Here is a 25624-nt window from a genome sequence, read left to right on the forward strand (position 1 = left end):
GCAGCACTAAGGCATCATCGCTACGCTGTGTGCGGCCGTGTGGAGGACGATATCTGCAGGACCGAGCCGCGGCACTTGTTGGGGGAACCTCTAGTATGAGAACTTCCATTACAGCTCCTTTGATTTCTTTCATTCTCATATTTTACCATTTTTTTCATTTTGACCATCCGACCTCATAGTTTTGCCCTTCTCATTTTTCTGCTGCTGTCACCCACAGTTTGTAGCTCACCACCACCACCACCAGCAGCAGCAGCATCTGAAGGGGAATATCTCTCCATTCCAGCCCCAGCCTCTCTGTCCTTTTCTCTGCTGCTGATTTGGATTTTGGCGTGCACTGCTGGACTATTACGCAGGGGGATTTATATTTTTATTGATTTCCATCTGCCGCCTGCCCCACTACTTTTTTTTCTCTGTGAGGGATGTATTACAGCGCGGAGAAGTGTGCGCTCTGAACAGGGGAGAATATACACCCGCTGCCGCTGAATGAACTACTGCCGTGCGCCTTTGCTTTTTGGAGCTCCTCTGGAGATGCTCTGATCTGGATTTGCGCATCTCTGAATCGGGATATAAACTGAAGAAATTGCCACGGTCAGCCTTTTTTTCTGGAGCGCTTGATTTGTTTTTTGTGGACATATTCGACAAGGATTGTGCGCGCAGGCTAACCATGGGGGACTCGATGTGGAGATATTATTTCGGAGTTTTGTTTATTGCCTTCAAAGTGGACTTGTGCCGGGCGATCATCCTGGAGTCCATCTACTGGAACACAACAAATACCAAGTAAGTGGAACACAAGCCGCGCGAGCTGCTGCTGGCCCCCGCGGTGCCGAGCGCTCTCCCGTGTGTCGGCGCATTTCGTGCCAGACTCAGTTGAAAAATCTTGCAATTGAATGTTGCTTTCCCCGCCGCCCATTGCCTATATGGGTAAAATAGCACGAGTTAACATGGGGTAGTTAAACATAAGCCACTCTTACATTCAGCATACATTAAGTGAAACAAAGAGCTCTCATAGGAGCGTAATTTTAAATGTAAATGAGTATTTGCCTCTTATCCTCACAATACCTTTCCACGACAACTATCTGTTGAAATCGAGACTCGATTACATTTTTTTGGTCAGAAATAAAAACAGTTTATAGTGGGTCGTGAGTATGCCGAGTTTCCCACAGAACCTTAATGATCTGTAAAACATCTCACATCGATCCGTGCCCGCTCTGCAGCTTCACTCCGGAGTTTGTATTCCGAGAGGCATCGGGGTTAGGATACTAAGACACGCTTTACCCTACATGATAAACACATCACCCTAAACGCCTGTCAAGATAAAGAAAACTGTATTTAGCTCTGAGTATGGCGTTACATCTAATCTGGTAGATTTACTGTGTGGGAATATTTACGTGCAGTGGACAGGGCCCGCTCGGTCGCGCATAATGGAGGCAGCACACACACACACACACACACACACACACACACACACACACACACACACACACACACACACACACACACACACACACACGGCTCGGTAGTGTGTGCGATCCATCGGTTATTCTTTGTTTATTGGCATATTTCTTTATATTTGTTTTTGGGATTTTGATAGTTTTAAGACAATTAATTTTGAAGGTAACTTTACGCATCGCTTCCTCGGTCAATAACAACTTGGACTACTATGATTCATATCTGACTGTAACAGGTCTGAATCAATTAAAAATAGCAGAGCTTTGAAGCTGCACTGAGCTCATTAGCAGGCCTGTTTATTCATGCGGTTGAGTTTCCACTGGATAAAATATTGGATATCATTTTTATCCCCAGTATTGAAGATAATTTAAATATGAGATTGGAGAGGAATGGGTCCTCGTTGTGCTTTACGTGACGGGTGGAGGCTTCATGGAGCAGCCGGGGCGTCCCGCCGGGCCTCTGGAGCTCTGGTGACGGTGTCCAACACGTTGTGTGGGTACAATTAAATGATGATTTGAGCAAAGTATATTATACTGGTAAGGTGACGCACAACCTTTTAATATACCGCCGTGCGCATTTTTATGGCTCTATACATCCAGACATTCTCACTGTCGGTCAGAATCCTGCATGTAGAAGTGTCGGGTTTGACATTTCAGGATGTCTCATACACTTGTGAGTATATATTCAGAAAATGGTGCATTAGCTATGACCATTGCTGTGTAGATTAATATGAATTAAAGCAAACAAACACGGGCTCCACTTATTCCCCGCCTGTTCCCCAATCTAAAATAATCTAAACACTCCATGTGCCTCCTGAATATTCCAACAGGCCCAGAGAGGCGGTTAAAGTCTTTTATTCGAATAAAAAGGTGTTTTTCTCCTCCTCTACACCCCTGCTCTCAGCCCGGCGGGGGGCGCCCCTCTTTGTGGCCGTTTCGTCACGGCCAAACTCCAACTCGCTCAATAATTCAGCTTTTGGCTCCGATGCAGCCCAGAAAGCCCCTCTCTGCTTCCCTTCTCAGAAATGCACACAATGGAGACGTTATGATCGTCTAACAGGTGTCTATTGTTGCATGGCCTGCAGGCTGACTGCTGGAAATAAACGTTAACTTGTGCGCACTGGGGCCACGTCTGCGCCATGTATTTGAGTGGAGGGTCTGCGGGACACACTGATCTGTGTTCTGCATGAAGCACCCGGCCTTCTAGCCTCTTGACTGCCTCAGCCATCTGTGTCCCGCCGTGTCTGAATCTCATCGGTGACGCACTCATACTTGATCTCATTGTTAGACAGACAGGCAGGTTTTAAAGGTTAATATCGGTTTTGGTTTTCACTACATATATTTCAGCCCAAATGGCCCTGTGCTGCCGTGTGCAGTGAGTTCTTTGTTGTGCTGTAGAGCCATTTGATGACCATTTGGCCTTATTAGAGAGACAGTGAGACAAAACACCCCACATTGATTTCAGCAGGAAACATTTGCTTGAATCCGACGTGTCGAGAGATCTCAGTGTGAAGCCAATGCAAAGTAGTTCACAGCAAATGTGTTTTTTTAAATGTCATGCTATGTGTTGTAAAGGTTGTTTTCTCTATAGGGATCAACTCATTTTGTGCTTTTAGAGAACTTCTCCATGTTGGAGCTGCAGCTCTTGTGTCATTTCACTCTTGATTTCGTAAAAGGAGGACAGAACCCAAAAGGGGAACATGGTCCAGCCTCGGGGAAAGTATTCAGGCCCCGGGCTGCCACCAATGCAGAGGGCATTCCACGGAATTAGTGTGTGCCTGTGCGCATTCTTTGCGTTCTGTCTGGGTGGGTGAGGAGTTCAGAGGTAAAAGGCCAGAGAGTGATATCATTGTTTGACTACTCACCTCTTCCTGTGGAGCTAACACTGGGTTGGAGCACGGCACAGGCGGGACAATAGCTTCAGTTGGTAGTTCAAGTGCTCTGTATGCAATACAACTCAGCTTTTTCTCAACATATTTGGGACATTTCATATAAAGTTGTTATATTATTACTCATTAGAACAGGTGTCAAACTAATTTTAGTTCAGGGGCCACATTCAGCCTAATTTGATCTCAAGTTGGCCGGAGCAGTAAAATCATAGCACAATATCCTTTAAATAACCACAACTCCAAATTCTTCCCTTTGTTTTAGTGCAAAAAAGTACATTCTGAAAATGTTCACTTTTAATGAACTTTTTTTCTAGCAAACGTTATGAACAACCTGACATTTCTTAAGAAAAATGTGTGGAAATTCAACATTTTTATGCCTCAGTTTATTATTTACACATGTACATTACAACTTCTAGATCACATTGTATTTACAAAGGTACAACACATTTAGTCACCGGTATCTGGATATGATCAAAACTTTGAATGTGATGTTTTACATTCATTTCCACAACTGTGTAGTAATCCTCCTGGCCATCGGAACTGACACACCACCATAACTAAAGTAGGAACTATAGAAGGTTAAGTTATCCCCCTGCCTTGTAAATACAATGTATACATGAAAAGTTGTGAAAATTGCAGTTAATGTATTTTTACACTTTGCGCCCCTGCATTAGAAAAAGTAAGAAAGTTAGTTAAAGTTTCAGAGTAAGATGCCGCTCATTTTCCACACAGCTACAGTGTGATGAATAACTTCCCTGAGTGTATCATCCCCTTTTCACTGCTTGTTGAAAGTCCTCATGCCGGCCTGTGTGTCGCCCACTCCCCCCTGGTAACAGAGAACCCCCGTGCGTGAATATGTTTCTGCAGCAGGTCAGCAGAACGCTCCAGAACCTCTGCGCGTTCCTCCAGCTCGTCTCCTCGTCTCCTTTTCGACTATTCAAGGAAGGATGAATATTAGAAATGTGAAGGCTGCGGGCCAGTCTAATGCCTTTGTGTGTGTAGGCTGGGGGAGAGGATAAAGAAACAGCCAGGCTCTCTAACACACTGTGTGTACTAAGTGTGTGTGGAAGATAAAACCCACCACGGGGCCCACGGCTGTGTCGATTAAACCTTATTGTTGTTTGCGCCTTACTACTTTATTGCCCTTGTGCATGAACCTACTACTACGAAAAAAACCAATGACCCCACCACCACCTCCCTCCACCCTTCTGAATCTCCCACACACACACGCACACACACACGCACACACACACACACACACACACACACACACACACACACACACACACACACACACACACACACACACACACACACACCTCCTTCTCGTGGTAATCCATGTTGTAGTTGGGAGGGAGAAACAAAAGCGAGGCCTGCTTTACATGGTTTATGTAAAAAGGAGCGCTCCCTCTCCTCCACTGCAGTTCATTAAGAGATTACATAGAAGCCCCCAAAGGCCCTTTGTGACCGGGCAGTGACGGGGGCACCTCTGTGGGTCCTATTTGTGAATGCACAGGGGGGCTGTGCGGTGGTGGGGGGGATGCATCGAGATGCAGGTCCATCATGAATGACTGACGAGGCCTTGTGCTGAATGTAATGTCGCCGCCCCCCCTCTTCCTCAAACTACCCCTCCTCTCCAAAGCCAGCCTGATTTTTCCTGTCTTCCTTTTTTCAGAGATAGAAGGATCAGTTGCTTTAATTTAGCCTCATCGATCAGGCGGAGAGGTCAAATGGAAGTAGCAGTGAACTTTAATAAATATATTGTCAACAGATTTCACACAACTGTATTAGCATTAATATTAAGTTTAAAAAACAAATATTAGGTTCAACTTAATATTATTGCTTTCAGCTGACCTAATACATGACATTTGACGTCATAATACATTTCATTAAAGTCAGTTTCTTCAGTGAGTCAAAGTGAAATCCTGCACATCCGGGGGGACAGAGGTGGCTTTTGTATAATGATTCATGTCCAGTGATGATTAAGATTGTGTAATAAAAAGAACAGGAAGTGAAGGAATATGAAAGAGAGGGGAGATAGTGTCGGGCCCTGGGGGCGGCCAGGGTAATTATGTCTAGGCCTGCTCAGAACCCATAGGCCTGGATTACTGGATGAAAGGTAGCGAGACAGAACCAGAGAGAGGGCAAGGAGAGGGGGGGCGACAGGGGCGACAGGCGTCCTAAAAGACCCTCGTCCCCCCCTCGGCCGACAGAGGGCGAAAGCCGGGGCGCTGTGAAGAATGGCGGCTGGATTAACCCTCACTCGGCCTCTTTGTCTGCCGCCTTAATGAGTCCTTGCGTTGCAGCTGGGATTCCGAGTCAAACAGTTGCTCTTGATCTGTAGTAAAATACCCCCCCCCACATACACCTCAATCATATTACTTTGTCTTCTCATAACTGGGGGAGACCACCGCGGCTGTTTTGTCACAAATCCTAGGAGCGGTCTAAATAAAAAAGGCTGTTTGAGAGACGGGGGGGGGGGGGAGACAGAGAGAGAGAAGGAAGGAGAGATCTAACTTTACTTCTTGTTGTCTTTTTGACTGCAGCGGTAATAACCTCAGGAAGTAGGAGTACAGTCCTCCTGCTGCTTCTTTCCTTTGCCCCAAACACACACACACACACACACACACACACACACACACACACACACACACACACACACACACACACACACACACACTAGAACAGACAGTTGAAGGTGGAGAGGGCTGCAGGACTCTGCACCTGTGTCTCAGGCCGCGGGCTTGGCATTTCACTTCTTACATGGTTTTAAAGTATCCTGGAACCTGAAATGCACAGCTCCATATTTCACAAAAGATAATATTATCCATGTGAATGTGAAAGTCATGTTCACAAAGGCAGCCATGGACCTCCACTAAAGAGCAATCACAGTCCATGCTTTTAAGAGCCCATTCCAAGAAAAGCTGCGAGGGCTTTTTGTTCGGAGAAAATTGCAGCTGTCTGATTTTGCCGTTTCATTATGAAAAGCCTCTCAATAGTATAAAAGCCTTTATTTCTGACGGAGGCTGAGAGGAGAGAGGCACCTGTGGCTGGTGGGGTCAGAGGTGGAGCTGGGGGGGGTCAGGTGATCAGAGGACGTGAAAGTACACTTAGCAGCAACACACAATCATTTAATTCAATTTTCACTATCTAACCATTTATTTGGATTTAGTTGATGTTGGACTGACGGAGTGTTTTAAAGTACGAGAGTTTTATAGGCTTTCATTGTATTCTACCTATAGTCTATCAATATGTGTGCTAGTTGTAGTTAACCAGTTCCCAACAGTGTTTAAAGACACTGCTGTGTAATGGCAGACCTTAACAATCATGAGATAGGGGGTCAGGTTCCTATATGTTTCCTGCCCCTCCCTGCTATCTGCAGTATGTACAGCATGACCTTGTGTACCTGCTGTTAGCTTCTGATGGTGCCATTGGCCAGGTGTCCTCGCACAGCGCAGGGCAGGGGGAGGGGTGATGAATGAGGGTCCAACGGGACATTCTCCATGTCTCTGGGTTTTCTCTGAGACCATCCAGCATAGCTCATATTTGCCCTCAATCAGCCTCCTGGCAGCTCCTCTTTAAAACCCCACTCAAACGGTTGTATTGGTCTTTGTCAGCAGTTATTGAATGCTCTCATTATTAGCTCTATAAATCAGCTGGCTTACACACAGGAGTGTAATAGAGAGGATGCTCTTGTCCCCCCCCCCCTGGCTAAGGTAGATCTCAGTTTTGAAAAGAACAGGAGAGAGCCATTATGATACCGTATCGGTTGTTCTGACAGGAAATCTCCCTGTGTTGTTTTTGTGTGGGTGTGTCATGTAACTAGGCTGGTGTGTTAGCTTTGTGTCCACTTCGTCATGTTTTTGAAGGAGTAAGTCGACCACTTGTAGCAGTGATAGCATGCATGCTAGCAGAGCAGCAGTTCCCTGGTATTGTCAGGAAGGTGTTGGTGAAATGTGTCATGGGAAAGATTATTGATGACTCACTTGTTCACTATGTTTGCTTGCACAGAAGGTGTTGGCCTGGGCGTGTGTCACATTTGAACTTTTTAAGTTTAAAATATTTTCTCTTTTAGGGAGTTGAAAATAATTCTTTATATAAAATAGTGTACCAACATAATCAGTATTGTAACTAATGATAAAACCCCTAATTTAGTTTGTCCGGCAAACAGACAGGTTATTATTCTAATAAAGGAGAACAATAACACAGATGAATCATGCACAGTGATGGAGTCTAACTAAGACGTGCATGTACACAAGTAGGCTTCTGTACTTAAGTACAATTTTGAGGTACTTTACATTTTCTGCTACATCGTAGTTTCTACTTCAAAATATTGTGCTTTTAAAAAAAAAAGAAACCCCACTTACAGTTACTTTTTACATAAATAACATGTTTGTATGATATACATTTTCCTACTTCACTCAGGTATCACTTCTAACATAATCACCTGAACGCTCAGGACTGTGACACACATGGATCCTGATGTGCAAAGCATGATGGGAAAGGGCGATAAAGGAGGATAGAGATCTGCTGTTGTGTTGTCATTACCGAGTACTGAAGCACTTTTAGATTAACCTCGCTGGATAAATAATGACCACCACGGGATGTGCTACACACTCACGCTAACTTGCACACACACACACGCATGCTTTCACCGCTTTATAAACACACACTAGCACACGTAAGTGATTGCCTGCAGTCGTGCTCACACGTACACACAAGGTTAATGCACACACCTTCGGCTCCACAGTGTGTGCATAGAAGTGAAGCCCCCCCTTAGGCTTTGCTAAGGACCTTTCCTCTCTCTGGGCTCTAGTTCTCGCCCCCGCTTCCACACACACTCTCATGATAAGATGATGCCAGATGGCGCTGCGATGCATGAACATACATTCCCCATCTCTGGGTCCGTCACTGGACACACGGTGCCACCGCTGAGTGTGTCCCCAGGGGGCAGAAAATATTCACTCGGCCTAGTTAGCCGCCGCGCTTGCACGTTGTTAGCTTGCGCGTGTGTGTGTAACCAACTCGTGCACGAGCTCAAGCCGGAAGCAAGGAAGATGATGCATGCTGTTGCAGGAGGAAGGAGAAATAATGTGTGACTGTATCATTTGAAAGAGTGTGTGACAGAGATGAGAGAAAAAACATGCTTCTGTCATAGCTAGCATCCCAGGCTTGTTTATATATATATAAAAACGATTATGCGTTGGATTTCCCCCCCCGCTATTTCATTTAGTGGTCTTTGTTAATTATGAATCGACTGTGCCTTGCCACCCGTCCCCTGTGTAGAGGCTCCCTGCCGCCCTGCGGTGGCTCTCTTTGTAGTCAGAAAAAAAAGAAGCGAGTAAAAGCCTCACGCTGCAGAGCAGGAGAGTGTGCTGTTTTCAGTCTCATTACTTTTGTAATGAGAGGATCTTATAGGCTCTAATGTGGTTTATTCCAGGAAAAGAAGCCAGTTAGAGGCGCCAGGCAGCCCACACTTAAACATTTGTTTTACAGTATGTGTTTATGTATGGCTGGATGGAGTTTTGTGAGGGAAATAAATAAACAAACCTCATCAATTATCAGAAGGTACAACTTGTAAATAATTAAGGGTCATTTATCAAGCATTATGTCAAACCTCTGCTGATTCCACCCGCTCAAATGTGACGAGTTGATGATGTTCTCTCCTTTATACAATTGTAAAGATAGAGTTGAACGGTTTTTCAGACAAAACAAGCCTTGGTTAGCTATAGAATCAAGGAACGGACAATAGGTGAAACTTTTAAATACTTTTACTGTTTATAAATCTGCACAATATCATTTTTGATTGATCAGTTAATTGTTCAATGGGGTGATTTCTTCTTCTCCCCCACCAGACACATACATGGAATCGACACAATAAGCCAAAATGGTTCCCATAGACATCCCCATCATCTTCAGTAGTCAGTATGTGCAATGCATTCCTGTCTATTTACTTGCAGCTCTAAAAAGCCTCCAGGGCCTCCACGGTTAACACTTCAAATTGTATTCAAGCGTCGGGGCAAATTGGTTTAGCAGATAAATACAAGGTTTCACCTCCAACTGGAGCTCCAACTGTGAGTGTGTGTGTGTGAGTGTGTGTGCAATCATGCTGCGGGGGCTCTCAGCGCTCGGAGAGTAAATGGCGACATTATTTTACTTTTGGGAAGAATTTAGGGAAATACAACTGCACTCCCAAACAAAGCCCTGCAGTCCAAGTCTGTTTCTGCAGCTCTTCCTGTTTATGATGTTGCCTCACCCAGTCCGGGATTTTTAATTTTCTGTTTTGTTTCTGCCGTTTCTGCCTTTTCCCTGGCATCCGGGAAGCCTTCTCCTCATTTATCCAGTTCATTATTCCGTCGCTGTCACAATGCTGAAGAAAAAGCTGTGATTTCATCCTCAGATACGGGGTCACTTTGCACCGCATGCACACATATACACACATACCATCATTATCCGTCATCATCTAAAATTAATGGATCCAATCAGTAATTACCACATCAATAATTAAGCTGACTTCTCTTTTTTGTTGAAAGATATGGAGAGAGGCTCAATGGCAAACACTCCAATCAGCAATGCATAATGGATGAGTTATCATCAGTTTCTCTGCAGCCTGCTAATATCCTCTTTCCCTCCTCTCCTTTCAGATTTGTGCCGAGCCAAGGCGTGGTGCTGTACCCCCAGATCGGGGATAAGTTGGACATTGTGTGCCCCCGTTCGGAAGCCGGGATGAATGATGCCGTGGAGTATTTCAAGGTATACATGGTGCCCCGGGACCAGCAGGATAGCTGCACCATCACCAAGGCCGACACGCCACTCCTCAACTGTGTCAAGCCCGACCAGGACGTCAAGTTCACCCTCAAGTTCCAGGAGTTCAGCCCCAACCTGTGGGGCCTGGAGTTCTTCAGAGGGAAGGACTACTACATCATCTGTAAGTACATGTCTCTGCCTGAGGGGGCAATAAATTAGGCTTTGCATAATTGAAGGGGAAAACAGCCTGGAGCAGTTCGGCAAGGTCGAAGAACCCGGTGTTAGTGACGCACTGAATTTATGGTGGACTTTGTTGTGGGGTTTTCTGTTTCTGGTGGATAACTGGTCAAAGACAGGGTGGGACATTATTCTGGGTGTAATCCTTTCAACACTCAGTTTTGTAGCATCAGGCGTTTGATCAGTTTGATCAGTCTCTGTGGTTGATGGACACTGAGATTTACAGGAAGTAAACTGAAGTACATGAGTCTTGGGTTGAGGGGAAAGTTGCCAATGCTTAATTGGCAGATAGAAGCTATCCTGTATGATTACAATCTTTTTTTTATTGAGCACATAAGTAAACATTTTAGGTCCATTTCAAGGTATGCTCAAAGTCCATTCAAAGGAATTCTGTTCTTCTTAAAGATTTTCCTTATGGAATTTGCTTCTGGCACAAATCAAGCCTGGAGGAAGATCCAAATAGACAATGGGAATATTAAAGCCAGACCATTCCAAGTTGTAGGAAAAACGTTGCCTGTCAGAATGTGAATGTTTAACACGCTCAGACCGCAGCGCTCACTCTGTCATGGTGCAGGTGCGGCTGATTGCCTGTGATGTACTAACGTCGCCCTGGTAGGAAGTTCTGATCGGGTTTTAGCGACGGCCCCTTGGTTTGAAACATGGGAGGTGGACTGAACCATCTGTGTGGCGCTGATAGGGGGAGTACCGCAGATAGGACCATCTGTGAGGCTCTGCCACGGCCATCTGTGAGCTGTCACAGTAGGAGAAGGCCATCTTTTTGAGTGAGGAGAAGGAAGAGGGGAAGAAAAGGGAATTGAGGGAGGAGGAAAGAGGAGCAGAAAATACTGACTCCAAACAGTCTGCGGGAAGAGGAAGTTGAATTCAGCAAAACAAATGCACAAGGTAATTGTATTGTACGCTATATGACCCACTTTAAACCGTCCGCAGAAGCAGACTCCTGTGAATGTAATGTTCCTCTGAGCTCCACAGAAGTCCCGCAGAGAGGTCAGTCAAACAGCTGTTAGAGAAACCACAGACGCATTATTCTCATTCAGTCCGACCTCAGTCAGTTTCAAACTACAAAAGCAAAAGTGGCTGCTCTGTCACCAATGTGTCATAGCTGCAGGATATTTGCATGGGGGGGCTGCTCCTGCTGTGTAAGAGTCTAACAGCTGCTTGTGTGGTCTTGCAGGTAAGACAAGTAGCTATGTTGGAGCAGTGCGGCTGATTGCTTTACAAAGGCTCACATTGAATTTGGATGGAAAATAAAGAATATATGGGACTAAACAGACCTGTGCAAGCAAGCAAGCACATGCATCCACATACACAGGAGCCTGACAAACCATCAGATGTGGTTTGTGTGTATGTGTGTGTGTGTGTGTGTGTGTGTGTGTGTGTGTGTGTGTGTGTGTGTGTGTGTGTGTGTGTGTGTGTGTGTGTGTGCTAGGACTACAAAGGCTTCTGAGCCAGACACCATCGCCCTCCGCTCCTCTCCCTCCCAAAAGCTGCAGTTAATTATTGATGAGCTGGTGTTTACTCTCTCTGGTTCTCCCGGCGCTCTGCCTGCGCTCCTGCGGCTAAACGTGATCACACTGTGGTGGATCGCAATCAGAAGTCAGGGTTAAGTTCGGGTTAATGAAGAACATGTCTAAGAAAGAGCAGCACGGGTACATTTAGGGGTGCATGTGCTGGGTGCATGGGTGAGGGCAAACACACACTGATAACACACTGTTCCTCAGGAGGCTGGAGATGGAGCAGCGTCTCTTTGCACACACAACTGTAGCGGTACATCCATAGAAGCTATAGAAGCTATTTCTCTCTGTGGCACAGTTTTAGCAGACCAGCATATTCAATTTCCAAGCGCCTTACGTTGAAAACCTCTCATCTCCATCAACATGCCGAGTCGACACGTTGGAACAGAAAGAGCTGTGCGAAAGTTCAATTCGGAACTTTAAAAGAAGGGTCGGAAAATTCAAATGTTGCACTTCTTGCAAATTCCCTTTTCCATCGACATTCACACCCCCCTCTCCGTCATCCCGCCTTCCTTCACATCTACCGAAAATGCTAATGTGTAGCCCAAAGAGGGGAGAGGGAGCTGTTTCTCCATCGGCATATGTCACGTTTTGCTATTAATTGCCTCTCCTTGGCTAGCTCTGGCTCCAGCTCTGGCTCCAGCTCTGGCTCCAGCTCTGGCTCCAGCTCTGGCTCCAGCTCTGGCTCCAGCTCTGCAGCTTTTGAACAGCCCTCTGCAGCTTCATTGTGGCCTATGTTGCCTTTTTGTGTTGAATCGGCCACTTGGTGAAGCTCCAGCTTTGCATGGGCAAACAGCAGCAGTAAAGCACAAACACACACAACAAAAAGAGAGAATGAGAGGAATGTGCAGAGGTGTGTGTGTGTGGAATCAGTCTGATAGTGGTTGTTTCTACCTTGCAGTGAGCCAATGTGTGAATCTCTGCCTATAACTGCGTGTGTCTCCGTGGCAGAAGGGAATACAAGATACATATTGGCCTGATTTGCCCCGTGCAGCTCCACCTCAAAGCATCTCCATCTTCTGTGTGTGTGTGTGTGCGTATTTGTCCGACCCCCCCTCCAGTAGTCCTGTCCAAGATCCATCAGTGTGACACAGCCTCAGAAAGTTCACGGCGAGGAATTCATTAGTCTTTTGGAGTGAGCACTCGATACGTAATTAATTAACCGGCGTTTAATCCTCCATTACTTCTCACAATGGCCAAGGCCCCCACATCAATGCTACGGATCTGAGTCTTAACCAATTGGATTAGCGCTGCCTTGCATTGAGTATTGTGCCAAGGCTAGACCTAGATTAGACGAGTATTTCAACCCCCCCCCCACACACACACACACACACACACACACACACACACACACACACACACACACACACACACACATCAAACCCATCCATTGAAGCAATCAGGCCTCACTACTTGCCTGTCTCTTCCTGTACTATCATGAAGAGAAGACAGACGGGCAAGAAAAAGACGGATACATGTGTAAGTGTGTGTGTGTGTGTGTGTGTGTGTGTGTGTGTGTGTGGCTTTGCAAACTGCATATTGTGAGTTTGCGTGCACAGCTGTATATCTGCAGATTTCTGTCACTGTGATACACGTGGGCGCGTTTGTGTATTTTGTGCATGCGTGTGTACTTCGGTGTGCCTTTTTGAAAGCACAATGCTGCTCCAGTTGAGAGCAGATGAGTTTGATGTGATTGTTTGCGGCAGCACGGCCTGCAGGCGAGGACGTAGTGAGCTGGATGATTACATGAGCTAAAGAGGGAGAGAGAGAGAGGGGTCGAGGAGGGGGAAAAGAGAGAGGAATAAATAAGGAGGGAAAGGGGGCAGAAAGAGTGACGACAGCGAAAGAGAGCTAACGAGAGAGAGGAGAATAAGAGCCAAAGGGAACGGGGGCAGAGGAAGAGACGACGAGCTAAAGAGGGCAGGAGAAGGACGAGCTGAATTTACAGTCAGAGCACACATGCACGAGGAAATGTCATCAAGATTTTAATCAGCCTTTGCCTCAGTCACAACAGAAAAATAGTCCCTGCTGATTGTCGTGTGATACTGTGAGAGGGAAATTCCTCTCATTAAATCAATATACCATTTTAAAATGTGCTTTCATGCATTTTCTGATTTGTCTGATTCAGACAATCCGTTCTTAATTCACCCCAATACATCTAGGGTGGCTGTATTAGATTGTTGGGGACCTTGTTATCATTATGATAAAGGGAGACAGGATTATTATACTCTTCTAAAAAGTGTCTAAAAACTCTCAGACGCGCTAAATCATAATGTAACCACTGCTGAAATTATGGAGTGAAGTGTTTTTAAATGATGGATTTTAAATGTTGGCTAGTGGTTTTTGGACAGCTTTGATTATCCGGGGCGACTCAGCTTTGCCCTGGCCTGTTTCTGAGGGTCACCGGGGTCCCGAAATGCGGAGGCGCCTCTGTCACGGGTGATTAGGGCACACGGTGGTGAGGGGTATTAACCAGCCCATAACCCCAGCGCTGTGGCGACAGCTCCGCAGCAACACGATGGATGGCAATTAATGCTCAGCGTTTAGATCATAGCTGCCTTTGTCTCTTCTCTTCCTCTTTTCTTTCTGGGGAAACATCCTCACTCTGTCCATCCAATCATTCTCTAATTCTCTGGCTGTGTGCATTATCTCTCTTCCTCTCTCTCTTGCCTCTTCAGTCTCTTGTTGCCATGCCTCAGCTCTGTTCCATTATGAGGAAAGGCATTGTCTTTATGCAGAAGCTCATTGTGTATTAATTAAACCCACAGAATTGAGCAATTTAAGCGAAGCCCGCTTTCAAAGTCTATTTTTCAAGCTTTACAAGCCTATTGATACTGTACGAGATATAATTTCCTATTTGAACTTTGTGAAAATGCCATAAAAAGGTCATAACGTTGTCCCACCACAAATTAAATCATATACTTAACTATTTCAAAGAACAAAAAAAGACACAACCTCATGTGTGCTATGTTAGCTCAACTACCCTTTGCTAATCTGAAACTAGCTCTAAATGCTAGCACAGCTATCTGTAGGATTATCTTGCTAGTTACATGAGCAGAAAGCAGGAGCTCTGCATATTTATATGGATTGCAGCACACAATTGAATGCCTTGAAGGCAGGGTTATTTTCCACTCTCTTCATTTGATAAACAGTAGAAAATGAAGTTAGGTAGCATAAATTAAGTTAAGGAGGGTGAGGACGGTTGGGAGTGGGGGGGACTGACTTGATGTATGTTTACGGAGCAGGGGTGGGATTGTGGTTTGAGCAGTGGTGAGCCGTCAGGGCCCTCTAGGGCCTAAGATATTCTCCAAAATAATATTTAAAAACATTTAAAAAATATATATTTTAGTTATACGTTTTTTTTCTTTGAGGGAAAGGGTGGGGGTCAGAGGGCCTAGGTATAAAAGTCACGGCTTGCCACTGGGTTTGAGCGTGCTTTTTTATTTATGCTAGTGCTAATTTCACAGGTGACTGTAACACACACACAGGCTGGCTCAAAGTGGGGACACTCCCTCGACACACTTTTACCATTTGAAGCTACATACAATGTGTGAGGTTAAAGTTGTATGTGTGAGAGTGCTGGGTAAATGTGTATATATGGAGTGGACCCACTCAAGCTGTCACTTTGGTCTCAAGCGGTACTTTGTCACAGGCGGTGAGTGATTTTTCCTGATGGCCTTTTTCCCCGGCTGCGGAGTCTGCTCCTGCATTAGTGCGTTAATGTGTTTGTGTGTATGGGAGCATGTGTCGTCTTCGGCCCCAAAACGCCCATATTTACGTCCTAGTGAGAAGATAGAATGTGAAACTCACGGTGGAGATGGAGAGCATAGTGAAGGAAAATCCGATGTTCTCTCTCATTGTTTCTCTCTGGGAGGTCACAGTCTGAAGTAGTGGGTTAATCTTTCTCACTATTTTTTCTCCTTTTCCCCTTCTCCCCCACATCTCTCCCTCCCCCCCTCCCTCCCTGTGAGTCTTATCTAAATGCTGCAATGCCAGCTAGTTGACTAAATCCATTTGTGAGGGTCTTGTATGACCCACCCCCCCTCCTCCAACGTGTTCCCCAGCATTATGGATTAGCTGGTTAACTCTAGCCAGATAGTCTGTCAGCCTGGCCTCGTCTGGCTGGGCCGAGGAGGGCCAAGTCATTCAGCCTGAGCCCATTCAACAATCAAATTCTGTTTAAATCCAAGTCAGGCTTTCTGGGACTGCAGCCTTGGCATAGTGAGTGTGTTTAACACTGCATGTAAAGGGGAAGGAGAATTTAAAATGACTCCCGATTGAGGGATTTTTTTCTGGCTTCTCTTAAATGTCAAGAAAATGTTGCAGCCAAGTGGGTAGTTTAAAAAAAATCTTGGCAAGCAAGATGTTTCTTTTTTTCTGTTGTGAGTGTTGATGGATGTGTTAAGCGATTTATAGGGAGCAAATGGAAAGAATAAGGCAGGAATGAAGGAGGCGCCACAGACATAAACACACCTTCTGTTTAGTTCACAGCCATGTGAACTCCGACCTCTCAGGCTTTTGAGCGTTCATGCACCTCGACGCCTCAAACCCAAACGCACCGTCGCCGCGCTGATCGCTCCGCAAAGTAAACATCGTCGAGGTGGTTAATGACACCCTGCAGGATTGGTAATTTCATGTGTGTTGTGCTAACAGGGTTATGAAATGAACACACGCATGTCACACAAACACACAGGGCACAGGAGCACAAGCCTTTAAGGAGCTTTGTCTGTAATGTGCTTTTCGGTCGCCACTGAAAAGCCATAGGTCAGCCAGAGAAGGAGACAGGGGGAGAGAGGAGGCGAGGGAGGGAGGGAGGGAGTCCTTGTTAACATGCTCTTTGTGTCCGCTCCCATCACCATCTTATTGAAGCAAAGGGGTTTCGGATCAAAATGATTGGTAGCTGGGTGGAAAGGAAAAAAGGAAAGGGGACAACATGGAGGAGGAGGAGGAGGAGGAGGAGAAAGGAAAGCGCATCTTCAAGTTTCACCAGCACCTGCCTTGATGGAGAACGAAGGGGAACATAACATATGATACATCAATTAAACAGTATATTAATTAAAAAAAGGTAACATCTAAAACGCTAGAATAAAGTGTGTCTAATTGAAACACTGAAAAAGATAACCTTATTAATTAGAATGATGTTCTGAGGCATATAAAGAAATTGAAATGGAATGTGTTTGAACTTTGCCGGTAACAGTCCCTCCATACAATCTACAAGACTTTAATTTAATCCTCTGTGAAATAAGAAAAAATGTGCAGGGGTAAAGGGGGTGTAGGGAAGAAAGCATGGCCGCCCTGGAGAGGTGGAAACTGGGGATGATGGGGTGTTGTTCTGGGAGGGTAAAGAGGAGGAGAGACTGGAGAGGAAGCAGAGGGGAGGGGAGGAGGTGGGGGGGGTCAGTATGGTGAATGCGGGCCACTGCGCGCTGGCGGAAAGCCAAGCTGCTAAGCCCTGGCAGCTCGTTAGCCTCTGTGTTACTGACCTGATAGACCACAAGCCCCCCCCCTCCTCCTCCCCCACCCTGTGCCCTGCAGTTCTGCCCAGCAACCTCTGGGGGCAGCACAGATACAAAGCAGAGAGGCAGAGCAGCAGCTAATGGATTTAAAGCAGCTGATTGAGTTTTCCAGGGGGGTGTGTGTTGGCCACATCTGTAGTTTGAAACAAGTACACTGAAGAAACAGAAAAAGGCAAATAACTGTATTAGGTTAGTTGAAAGCAATACTTTTAACTTGAACCTAATATTTAACATCAATGCTTCCATTTATCTAATCCCGTTATGTGAGGTCTGTTGACCTACTACATTTCATTCAATTCAACATTTCAGTTTTTTCAGTGTATAGATTTATTTTATCAGAGTGCAGTTTCACATCATCTGCTCACCGGGCCCGTTTCGTTCCTCCTGTCACATGTGGGCCGTCCTGCAGCCCCCTCGAGATTCCCCCCCGACATCTGCCCCTGTCCCTTAAACACGGTGTTTAGTGGAGCACTGCTGTTTTCTCCTCTGTTTATGTGCTTTTGTAGCTCTTTTAAGCGATTTTCATCCAAGGGCTATTGAGGCATTTATCACCTCCCTCTGCTCCCTTAATTTCACCGCCTTCCTGGAAAAGTGCCCTATTTCTTATTATTTTTAACAATTCCTCATCCCCTCCTGTTAATATATTTTTTCAGTTGTCAGCAGGTTCTCCTTCTTTAAGCCTGGCAGCCAGTTTGGCATTCAGATCTGAGCATTTGAGGGGCTTTTAAAAATCCAAAAGTGTGTTCTTTAATGAGCGGCTACCTCTCTCTGGAGTGTCGTTAGCGCAAATGCACGACGCACCGCCAAATTTCCTGCAGCTTGCCAAAATGGACGCTGTCCCCTCTCCTCACCTCCCTTAACTGCCTCCTTCATGAGGCCCATCAGCACAGTTAGAGGTATTACATTCAAAATTACTCAAGCTAATTGACTTTGGGGGCGTGAGGAGTAGCGCGTCCGAGGTGATGAACAGGTGAATTGTGATCTCATTAAAGGGGATATGACTCATTTCCTGCCTCGGCGGAAGGCTTTCAGTGCCTCTGTGGTCTTTGGGAAATGGCTGTTTTTCCGAGATAGACTGAGGCATATATAGCAACACAATTTCCTCCCGCACTGCCTCTGTACAAGATGCTGGCAGTGACAGCTCACTCTAACCTCTCTCTCTTTGCCTCCTGCAGCTACATCTAACGGCACAATGGAGGGCATCGACAACCAGGAGGGGGGAGTGTGCAAGACCAAGTCCATGAAGATAATCATGAAAGTGGGACAAAGTGAGTATTGTGTTATTGAATTACGGTTCATGAGTGCCTGCAGGCTTACGCATTCTGCCACAGTGCAGCGCCGGTACATTGTGCACAACTGTGCGAGACTCTGAAAATGCCCTAATAAGGTCATAGGAGGCTGTGCAGCATACAGCTCCATCGTCTCCATGACACCTGGGGCTGCGAGGGGGCAGGAGATGTAATCTAGCGGAAGCCTTATGCGCTCAAACACACTCACACACACAACATTGCGTATGCCTGCATGCACACAAGCACTAGAAGCATCTGCTGTTCTACACGCTCTAACTAGAAGGCTTTCTGCACACAAATTGAGTTTAGAGGCGTTATTCTCATGAGTTATGACCCTGTATGTGGGACTCCCACACACATGCACAGTTTGCCCCACACCAGGTCGGACACTGTTCTTTATTATAGCGATAATATTCATAACTCAGTTGCTCGGCTGCCACCCACAGTGGTTATATCCCGGGGTTGGCCGGTCGTCAGCTCGAGCTCCAGTGCTGCTGAGAGTGGCTGAAGGTCAGGGAATTAATGGCCGCTGCACTCCGAGGAAGGAGAGAACAGGTGCTGAGCAATATCTGAGCCTCCTGTGTTAGGAGCTGCCTACCATTCGGGGGCTTTATTAAAAGTAATGTTCTACTTAGTGTGGTTTTGGTACCATTGAGCTTGGGCTCATCGCTGTGGTTCTAACAGCAGATGCTCAGGGAATTACTCCTCCGTTTAGCGTGACTGTCTGCACATCACTACAAGCACAACACAGGTACTGACGGACATTTGAGACACATTTAGAAGCAAATGGACCCATTGCAGAACCTAAAAACAACCATTAGCTACTCTTAATAGTCGATTACAGTCCTTTCTGGGTCGTGAAGAGCCATATGTACAAAAACTGTTTGTTTTTAAGTGGATCTAGTCAAATAAATGTACACTGTTGAAGCATTTGGAGGAACATATTGTTGTATATGTTCATACAAAATTCCCTTTATTGTGTTTCCCTGGGAGTTGCATGATTGAGAACAACCTTAAAATGAAACTAAATTCTTATCTATTTTTATTTCAGATCCCTCTGACCCTATTTCACCCAAAGACAGCCCCACCAGAGTACCCTACTCTCCCAAGAACCCAGATGGCAAGGAGGCCTACAACCCCAACGAAGTGCTGGAAAAACCAGGTGAGATCCCACACATGAATCTTTAATCCCAGGAAATTGGTAATTGAGTGAAGGACTTATCAAAACTATTCGACATTTAGTGCGTGCGTTTGTTTGGCCTAACTAAAAGCAGATAGCGCCAAGTAAGCATGTGTGTGTGTGTCTGCGCGAGTCACTGAGGTGTGCATGTGAAAGTGAAGGAAAGAAAGGTCAGCAATTCATCAGCCAGTAATTGAATGTTGCCCATAAAACTGATAGGCATCTCCGGCCTCTCAAGGACTTATAAGGTATCTCCCTGCTGGCCCCGTTCCAGCCTTAACCCGCCGCTTAAGTGACATTTTCAGGAAAATGATCTGATCGCTGTCTGCCATCTTTTTAAACCACCTGCTCTCAGTACAGACGCACGCTTGTCTCTACAGCCAACCACAACTCAGACAGCGTGCAGACCGCTCTTATCTCGGCCTATTATATTGCAGTAAGAAATCTCCAGAGAAGCAAATCTGACTGGCAATTTCCTCAGCGATCTGTGATTAGAAATAAAAAACAGGAAAGGCAAAACAAAAAAGAACAAAAACACCTATATGTAGGTTTGGGAGGGCTACTTCCTCTATATCAAATGCAACGGCAATATATTAGAGAAGACATTAACATATAGCTTCACCTACTGAATAATAACAGAACAAATGAACGTATATATTCACACTTAAAGAATTAGCCTACAGAACAGAGCTTATAGAGAAAAGATAACATGTTATCCTTTACAACAAACACTATCTGCTCTTTTTAGTACTTACTAACATTGTAATCCTGCTAGTAATCCCCAATTTGTGGAAATGGAACAGTAATCTGATTACATAATTTGTATGTAACTGTAAGGGAATGCAGTTTGTTGTGCTGATTACATAGTCCATTACTCCGTAAACCTGCCTATATGAGCAGCCTTCTCTCCTGGCTCACTAAGGGCGTGGCATCACCTCAAATCTGACTGACGTGGAGCATGCAGATCTGCCCCCTCCCTGCCTGTTAAATCCATGCTGGCAGCGCTCTCTGCCTACATCAGCACCTTGCTCTCTCCTTTTCCCGTCGTCTGCCTTGCTTTTTTTATGTCTCATCCCTCCATCCCAAGCACATTGGCGTCAGAGTGCTATGGGCAGTGCTTCTGAGGCAGCGTAATCCCCTTGTAAAACAACTGAAGGGTCTCTGCGTTGGGCTGCCTGCCATCATGTATCCACTCCCCCCATATACCACAGCAGAAGCACTTTGAGGCCCTCAGGAGAGCAGGAACCAGACAGGGAGCCTCAGTAATCCCGCCTGCCCGGGGAACGTGGTCCAACACACCCGCCCCCCCAGGCGCTGGATGGGAACCAGAATGTCCATCGCAGGGAGTCAGAGCCCAGCTCGGCTTCCATAATTGATGTCCCCTGATGAGCTCAAATATTTCTCTCTTATTTTCGTCCCTCTGAGGCTGCTAGTTATAAAATGAAGTTACTTTTTATGCCTTTCAGAATGCAATTTATCTAAGTGCCTGTATCTATCTCAGCCATTGTATCTCCTATCAGGCTGCGCTCACCCTACTTTCAAGGTTGCAGTCTTCACCGCCTGAATTTGAATAGCCACCGATCGAATGTGACCTTTATACAAAAGCCCTCCATAGGAAGGCTTCACTCTCAACCACGCTGCTGCCGGCCAACTTTACTGTGGCCTGATGAAAAGATGGTGAGGAATGAAAGGAAGAGTTGGGGAAAGACTGTGGAAAACAGTTTCCTTTTCTTAGAAGGAGTCAGTAAGCTCAAACTGAAGAGTTTATTCGATCATCTGAAACCTGCTGATACAAAATTACAGTTTTGGAACTTTTCCAAAGCAATGCAAAAATCATGCCTACTTCCAAACTTACCAAACATTTTCTCTCAAATTCTTTTTTTTATGCGACCAGGAGCTAGGTCTGTCAATCGTGTGTGTGTGTGTGTGTGTGTGTGTGTGTGTGTGTGTGTGTGTGTGTGTGTGTGTGTGTGTTTGTGGATGCATGAACGCTTCTGAGTGGACACAGCTGTTGTGAATTTGCGTCTGTTATTATTGACTTTTGTCCCTTGTTGTTGTGAGTCAGCCAAGTGCAAAACCAGGAAAACCGGTCTGATGGCATAGCATACAAACTACTTTTGAGTTCACCCTGATTCCTGTTTTGTTTATAGAAGTGACATGCATTTCCTCCCTGTATTCACCCTTCCTCCTCTCTGTTTCCCAGGTGTAGCACCCAGAGAAGGCGCCGGCGACGACAGCGGCGGAAAGTCCTCGAGCGGCATCGCCTCTGACGCTGCCATCTTCGTGGCCATTGCTTCGGGCAGCGTCATCCTCATCATCATCATCATCATGCTGGTCCTTCTGCTGCTCAAGTACCGGCGGCGGCACCGCAAGCACTCGCCGCAGCACGCCACCACGCTGTCTCTGAGCACCCTGGCCACGCCCAAACGGGGCGGAGGGGGCGGGAACAATAACGGCTCGGAGCCCAGTGACATCATCATCCCTCTCAGGACTGCTGACAGCGTCTTCTGCCCGCACTACGAGAAGGTCAGCGGCGACTACGGGCACCCGGTCTACATCGTGCAGGAGATGCCGCCTCAGAGTCCGGCCAACATCTACTACAAGGTCTGAGGCGGGACTTTTAAAGCAAGAGAAGAACTTGAACAATCCCGGGCAGAAAAGCGGGTTTTTAGTTGGCACCGCCGGCATGCCTACAATCACTCTTTCTCTCTCTGTCGACTCCTCCTCCTCGTCCTCCTCCTCGTCCTCCTCGTCCTCCTCGTCCTCCTCCTCATCTCTGATGTTTTTTCACTACTTTTTCTTTATTGCTGATACCTTATGGCTCTGGTTTGGTCCCAGTCGGTGCTGACGGGGCGGGTGGAGGGAGCCGGAGAGAAGGCTCCTACCGCCACGGTCTCCGCTCTCTGGGGGCTCTTGGGAAATAGAGGACAAATCTCTTTTTTTCCATCGATGCTGCTCCCGGTTTTGTTTTGTGTACTGCAGCCAGCATTTTAGAGGAACTGAGTGTTGAGGGGTCGGAAAGTGAAACGGATGCACAGCTTTTTCTCGGACAGAAGGACGAATGTATGGATTGGAAGGTTAACTGGCAGGAATTTTTGACCTCACATTTAAGAGAGACTACTGCTTGGAAAAAGAGACAAAAAACAAGCGAGGAGGAGATGCCAGAGAATTCGGGCTGACCATGAACTCACAAAAATGGCCGCCCTCCCTTAATGCCCACTAGCCGGAGAGACTCTTTGCGTTCAGCAGTCGGACGAGGATTCTCACCCCGATTCCTCTCCGGGACTTTCCTGACTGACTCATGGAGATCACCCAATCACCCTGCCACACACATGCTCACCATCACATAAACACACATTCACCCACACACACAGACACACTGTCTCACCAGTGAACTGTTTGGGTTTAAGTGTGGATTACACAATTTTCTCCTCATTCCCACGTATGTTTTTCAGAAAGTCACTTCTTCTAGATGAAGGTTTTAAGCAAGAGGAATAGATTCCCTTTTGTATTGTACTGTCAACATTTACTGATCTTGTTTATGTTCGTATCTGGTTTCCATATGTGGATAGAGAGATGTTTTTCTTTTCCTTTGTCAAATCGTGTGTAATGTTCAAACACAAGTGACCCAACAGTTGGCCAGGAGTGGCCAGAGCAGGAAAAGTGAGGATTACACAGGCGCCCTCTTGCTAATGGGCGCCTGTCAGGTCTGCCCAGGTGGCTTCTGGGAAGAGTGGAGGCCTCTCGTATACATAGAGCAGCACTTTTAACCCCTTTCTGGTACCTCCACTCTTCACAGCATTCACAGTGATGGCTAGAGATGGGAGAGCAGCTGTATCCCGTCAGATTTACTAGTGAGGGCTCGCCTCATCTTCTCCAGAACCTGGGCTTTTCACACGGGAAAGTGTTAGGGGCAATAAGAAATCCAAAACCCGCCTTACTGACGTTTTTCACATGAGGTGAAGAAGAGGCCTGAGATGTAGTTGAGGTTAGCGAAGCTGGCTGAAACAGCTCGAGGTACTGTACTGTTTACCCCCGGGGTCCAATGATGAGCAAGGGTGACAGGTGCTCTCCTATTCTTGTTAAAAAATTAAAAAAGCACAGGGACATCTTCTTACATCGTCACTGTTTCTCAATCTCCATTAGCATTTCCATATTGTGATCTTTTTGATTTTCTTATTTTTCTTTTACAATATAGATGTACATTAAAAAAAAGAACATTACGAAAGATGAAATAAAACCATAAAAAAGTCAAATAAAAAGCAGAATTTATTTACGATAGACACATAGAGCACAGGTGTTGTCAGGCGGTAGGGACAGGAGGAAGAAGTCATGTTAATATATTATGGTATAAGTGCACATTATGCAATCTAGGTTTTTGATTATTTTATATCTCTCGACCCGCTGAGTCCCGTATTTCATGAGCTCTCGGTCCTGGGAAACAGGACAAGGGTAGGGGGGGGCAGGGCTAACTCACCCAAAATAGCTCACATTGGTGTACACAAGGGCAGAGTAGCTGTGTCTGCCACACTCACTCAGTGTAGCATCTCCCAAAGGATAATTCTCATGAACACCCAATCCCCTCAAACACACCTCCATGTGCATGTGTGTATGTGTGTGTGCGCGTGTTGAGCAAGTCCATATTTCAGTGCATCACATTCATTACTATCTTTGGCTTTGGATCATAATCGTGACTTAAGCAGTTTCACAGAGCATGCATCAGCCCATCATCCACATCGCCATTTGTTCATGAAGAACATCAAATTTCACCGAAAAGCCAAGCCTTGTATGATCTGAGGTTTGTGCCTCTAAGAGGCCACAAAATCTGCAAATATGCAATTCTTATTTATTTTTTTAATCGATTCTGAGAAGAAGAAAAAAACCCACCTATGGAAAGTGTTCTTAACAACAAACAAATGACACAAAACTAGCAAAGTACGTCACACAAGCCTGCTGTTAGTTTTTATTTCCTGCATTTTTTTGTCCTATTATTTGAACCTTTTCTGTTTTAACGATGTGCCGTAGTACAAAGGTAAACTGTGAAACCATTAAAAAAGCATATATATCACACCCGAACAGGTATTTAAGAAAAAGATGAAAAAGACACACACAAAGAAATGGCTGTTTAGTTGCTATCTGTCTGCGGCAGAATATGACAATCTTATTAGTTTATTTGAATCTGATGTCCTTTTCTTAGCTGCCCCTCGACTAGCGCTCTCCCAGCGTTGAGCAGGTTTGGTTCTGACGGTTCTGAAACGTGGAGCGATGCTGTGAGAGTCTTAGCACAAAGGCTAGGAGAAGCACCTCAGGCTTCTGTAAAATGCCTTGCTCGTATGGTCAGCCCTTGGTCACTTGACTCAGTAATTTTGCACCGTACTTCTGTAGGTAAGAAACTGTAAATACATTAATGTTTGTATTGTATATGGATCCTGGGTTGTTACAATAGCCTTATTCACCTTTTTAGGAAAGTAAATGAAAAAAAAACGATAGAAAAAATTGAATTCACTTCAGTAAAACAGAGCATACTACTTTTTTGGTAAATAGCTTATGTAAATATTGACCAGAACCCAATAAAAACATTTTTATAAACTCTTAAAGTAAGATGTTTTGTATAAAATTTGAATTTTTTGCTATGTATTTTAGCTAGCGCTCCATGGAAAGCCTGTGTCCTCCCCACTCCCTCCCCTTTTGCACTGTTTCCATGGTAATTTGGTTTTAAAAAAATGAGAGAAAAAGTTGCCAAACCGACTGCTGCATATTTGTGCCATAAGTGTGTACCATAAATA

The 25624-nt window shown here is 45.6% G+C and overlaps 1 protein-coding gene across 2 annotated transcripts; it reads left to right on the plus strand.

Moving 5' to 3' along the window:
• On the plus strand, nucleotides 1-25349 carry efnb2a (ephrin-B2a). 2 transcript variants are annotated; one of them, XM_010788206.1, is made up of 6 exons: nucleotides 1-93; nucleotides 218-777; nucleotides 9982-10265; nucleotides 18545-18637; nucleotides 19710-19820; nucleotides 22042-25349. In XM_010788206.1, the coding sequence occupies exons 2-6, from the start codon at nucleotides 665-667 to the stop codon at nucleotides 22446-22448; spliced, it is 1008 nt and encodes a 335-aa protein (XP_010786508.1). In that variant the 5' UTR covers nucleotides 1-93; nucleotides 218-664; the 3' UTR covers nucleotides 22449-25349. The 2 variants fall into 2 exon arrangements, with proteins under 2 accessions (XP_010786508.1, XP_010786507.1); XM_010788205.1 differs by having other exon boundaries at nucleotides 1-777.
• The last annotated feature ends 275 nt before the right edge of the window (nucleotides 25350-25624 follow it).

Source organism: Notothenia coriiceps, unplaced genomic scaffold, assembly GCF_000735185.1.
Source record: "Notothenia coriiceps isolate Sejong01 unplaced genomic scaffold, NC01 NC01_scaffold00031745, whole genome shotgun sequence".
Classification (NCBI taxonomy): Eukaryota; Metazoa; Chordata; class Actinopteri; order Perciformes; family Nototheniidae; genus Notothenia; species Notothenia coriiceps.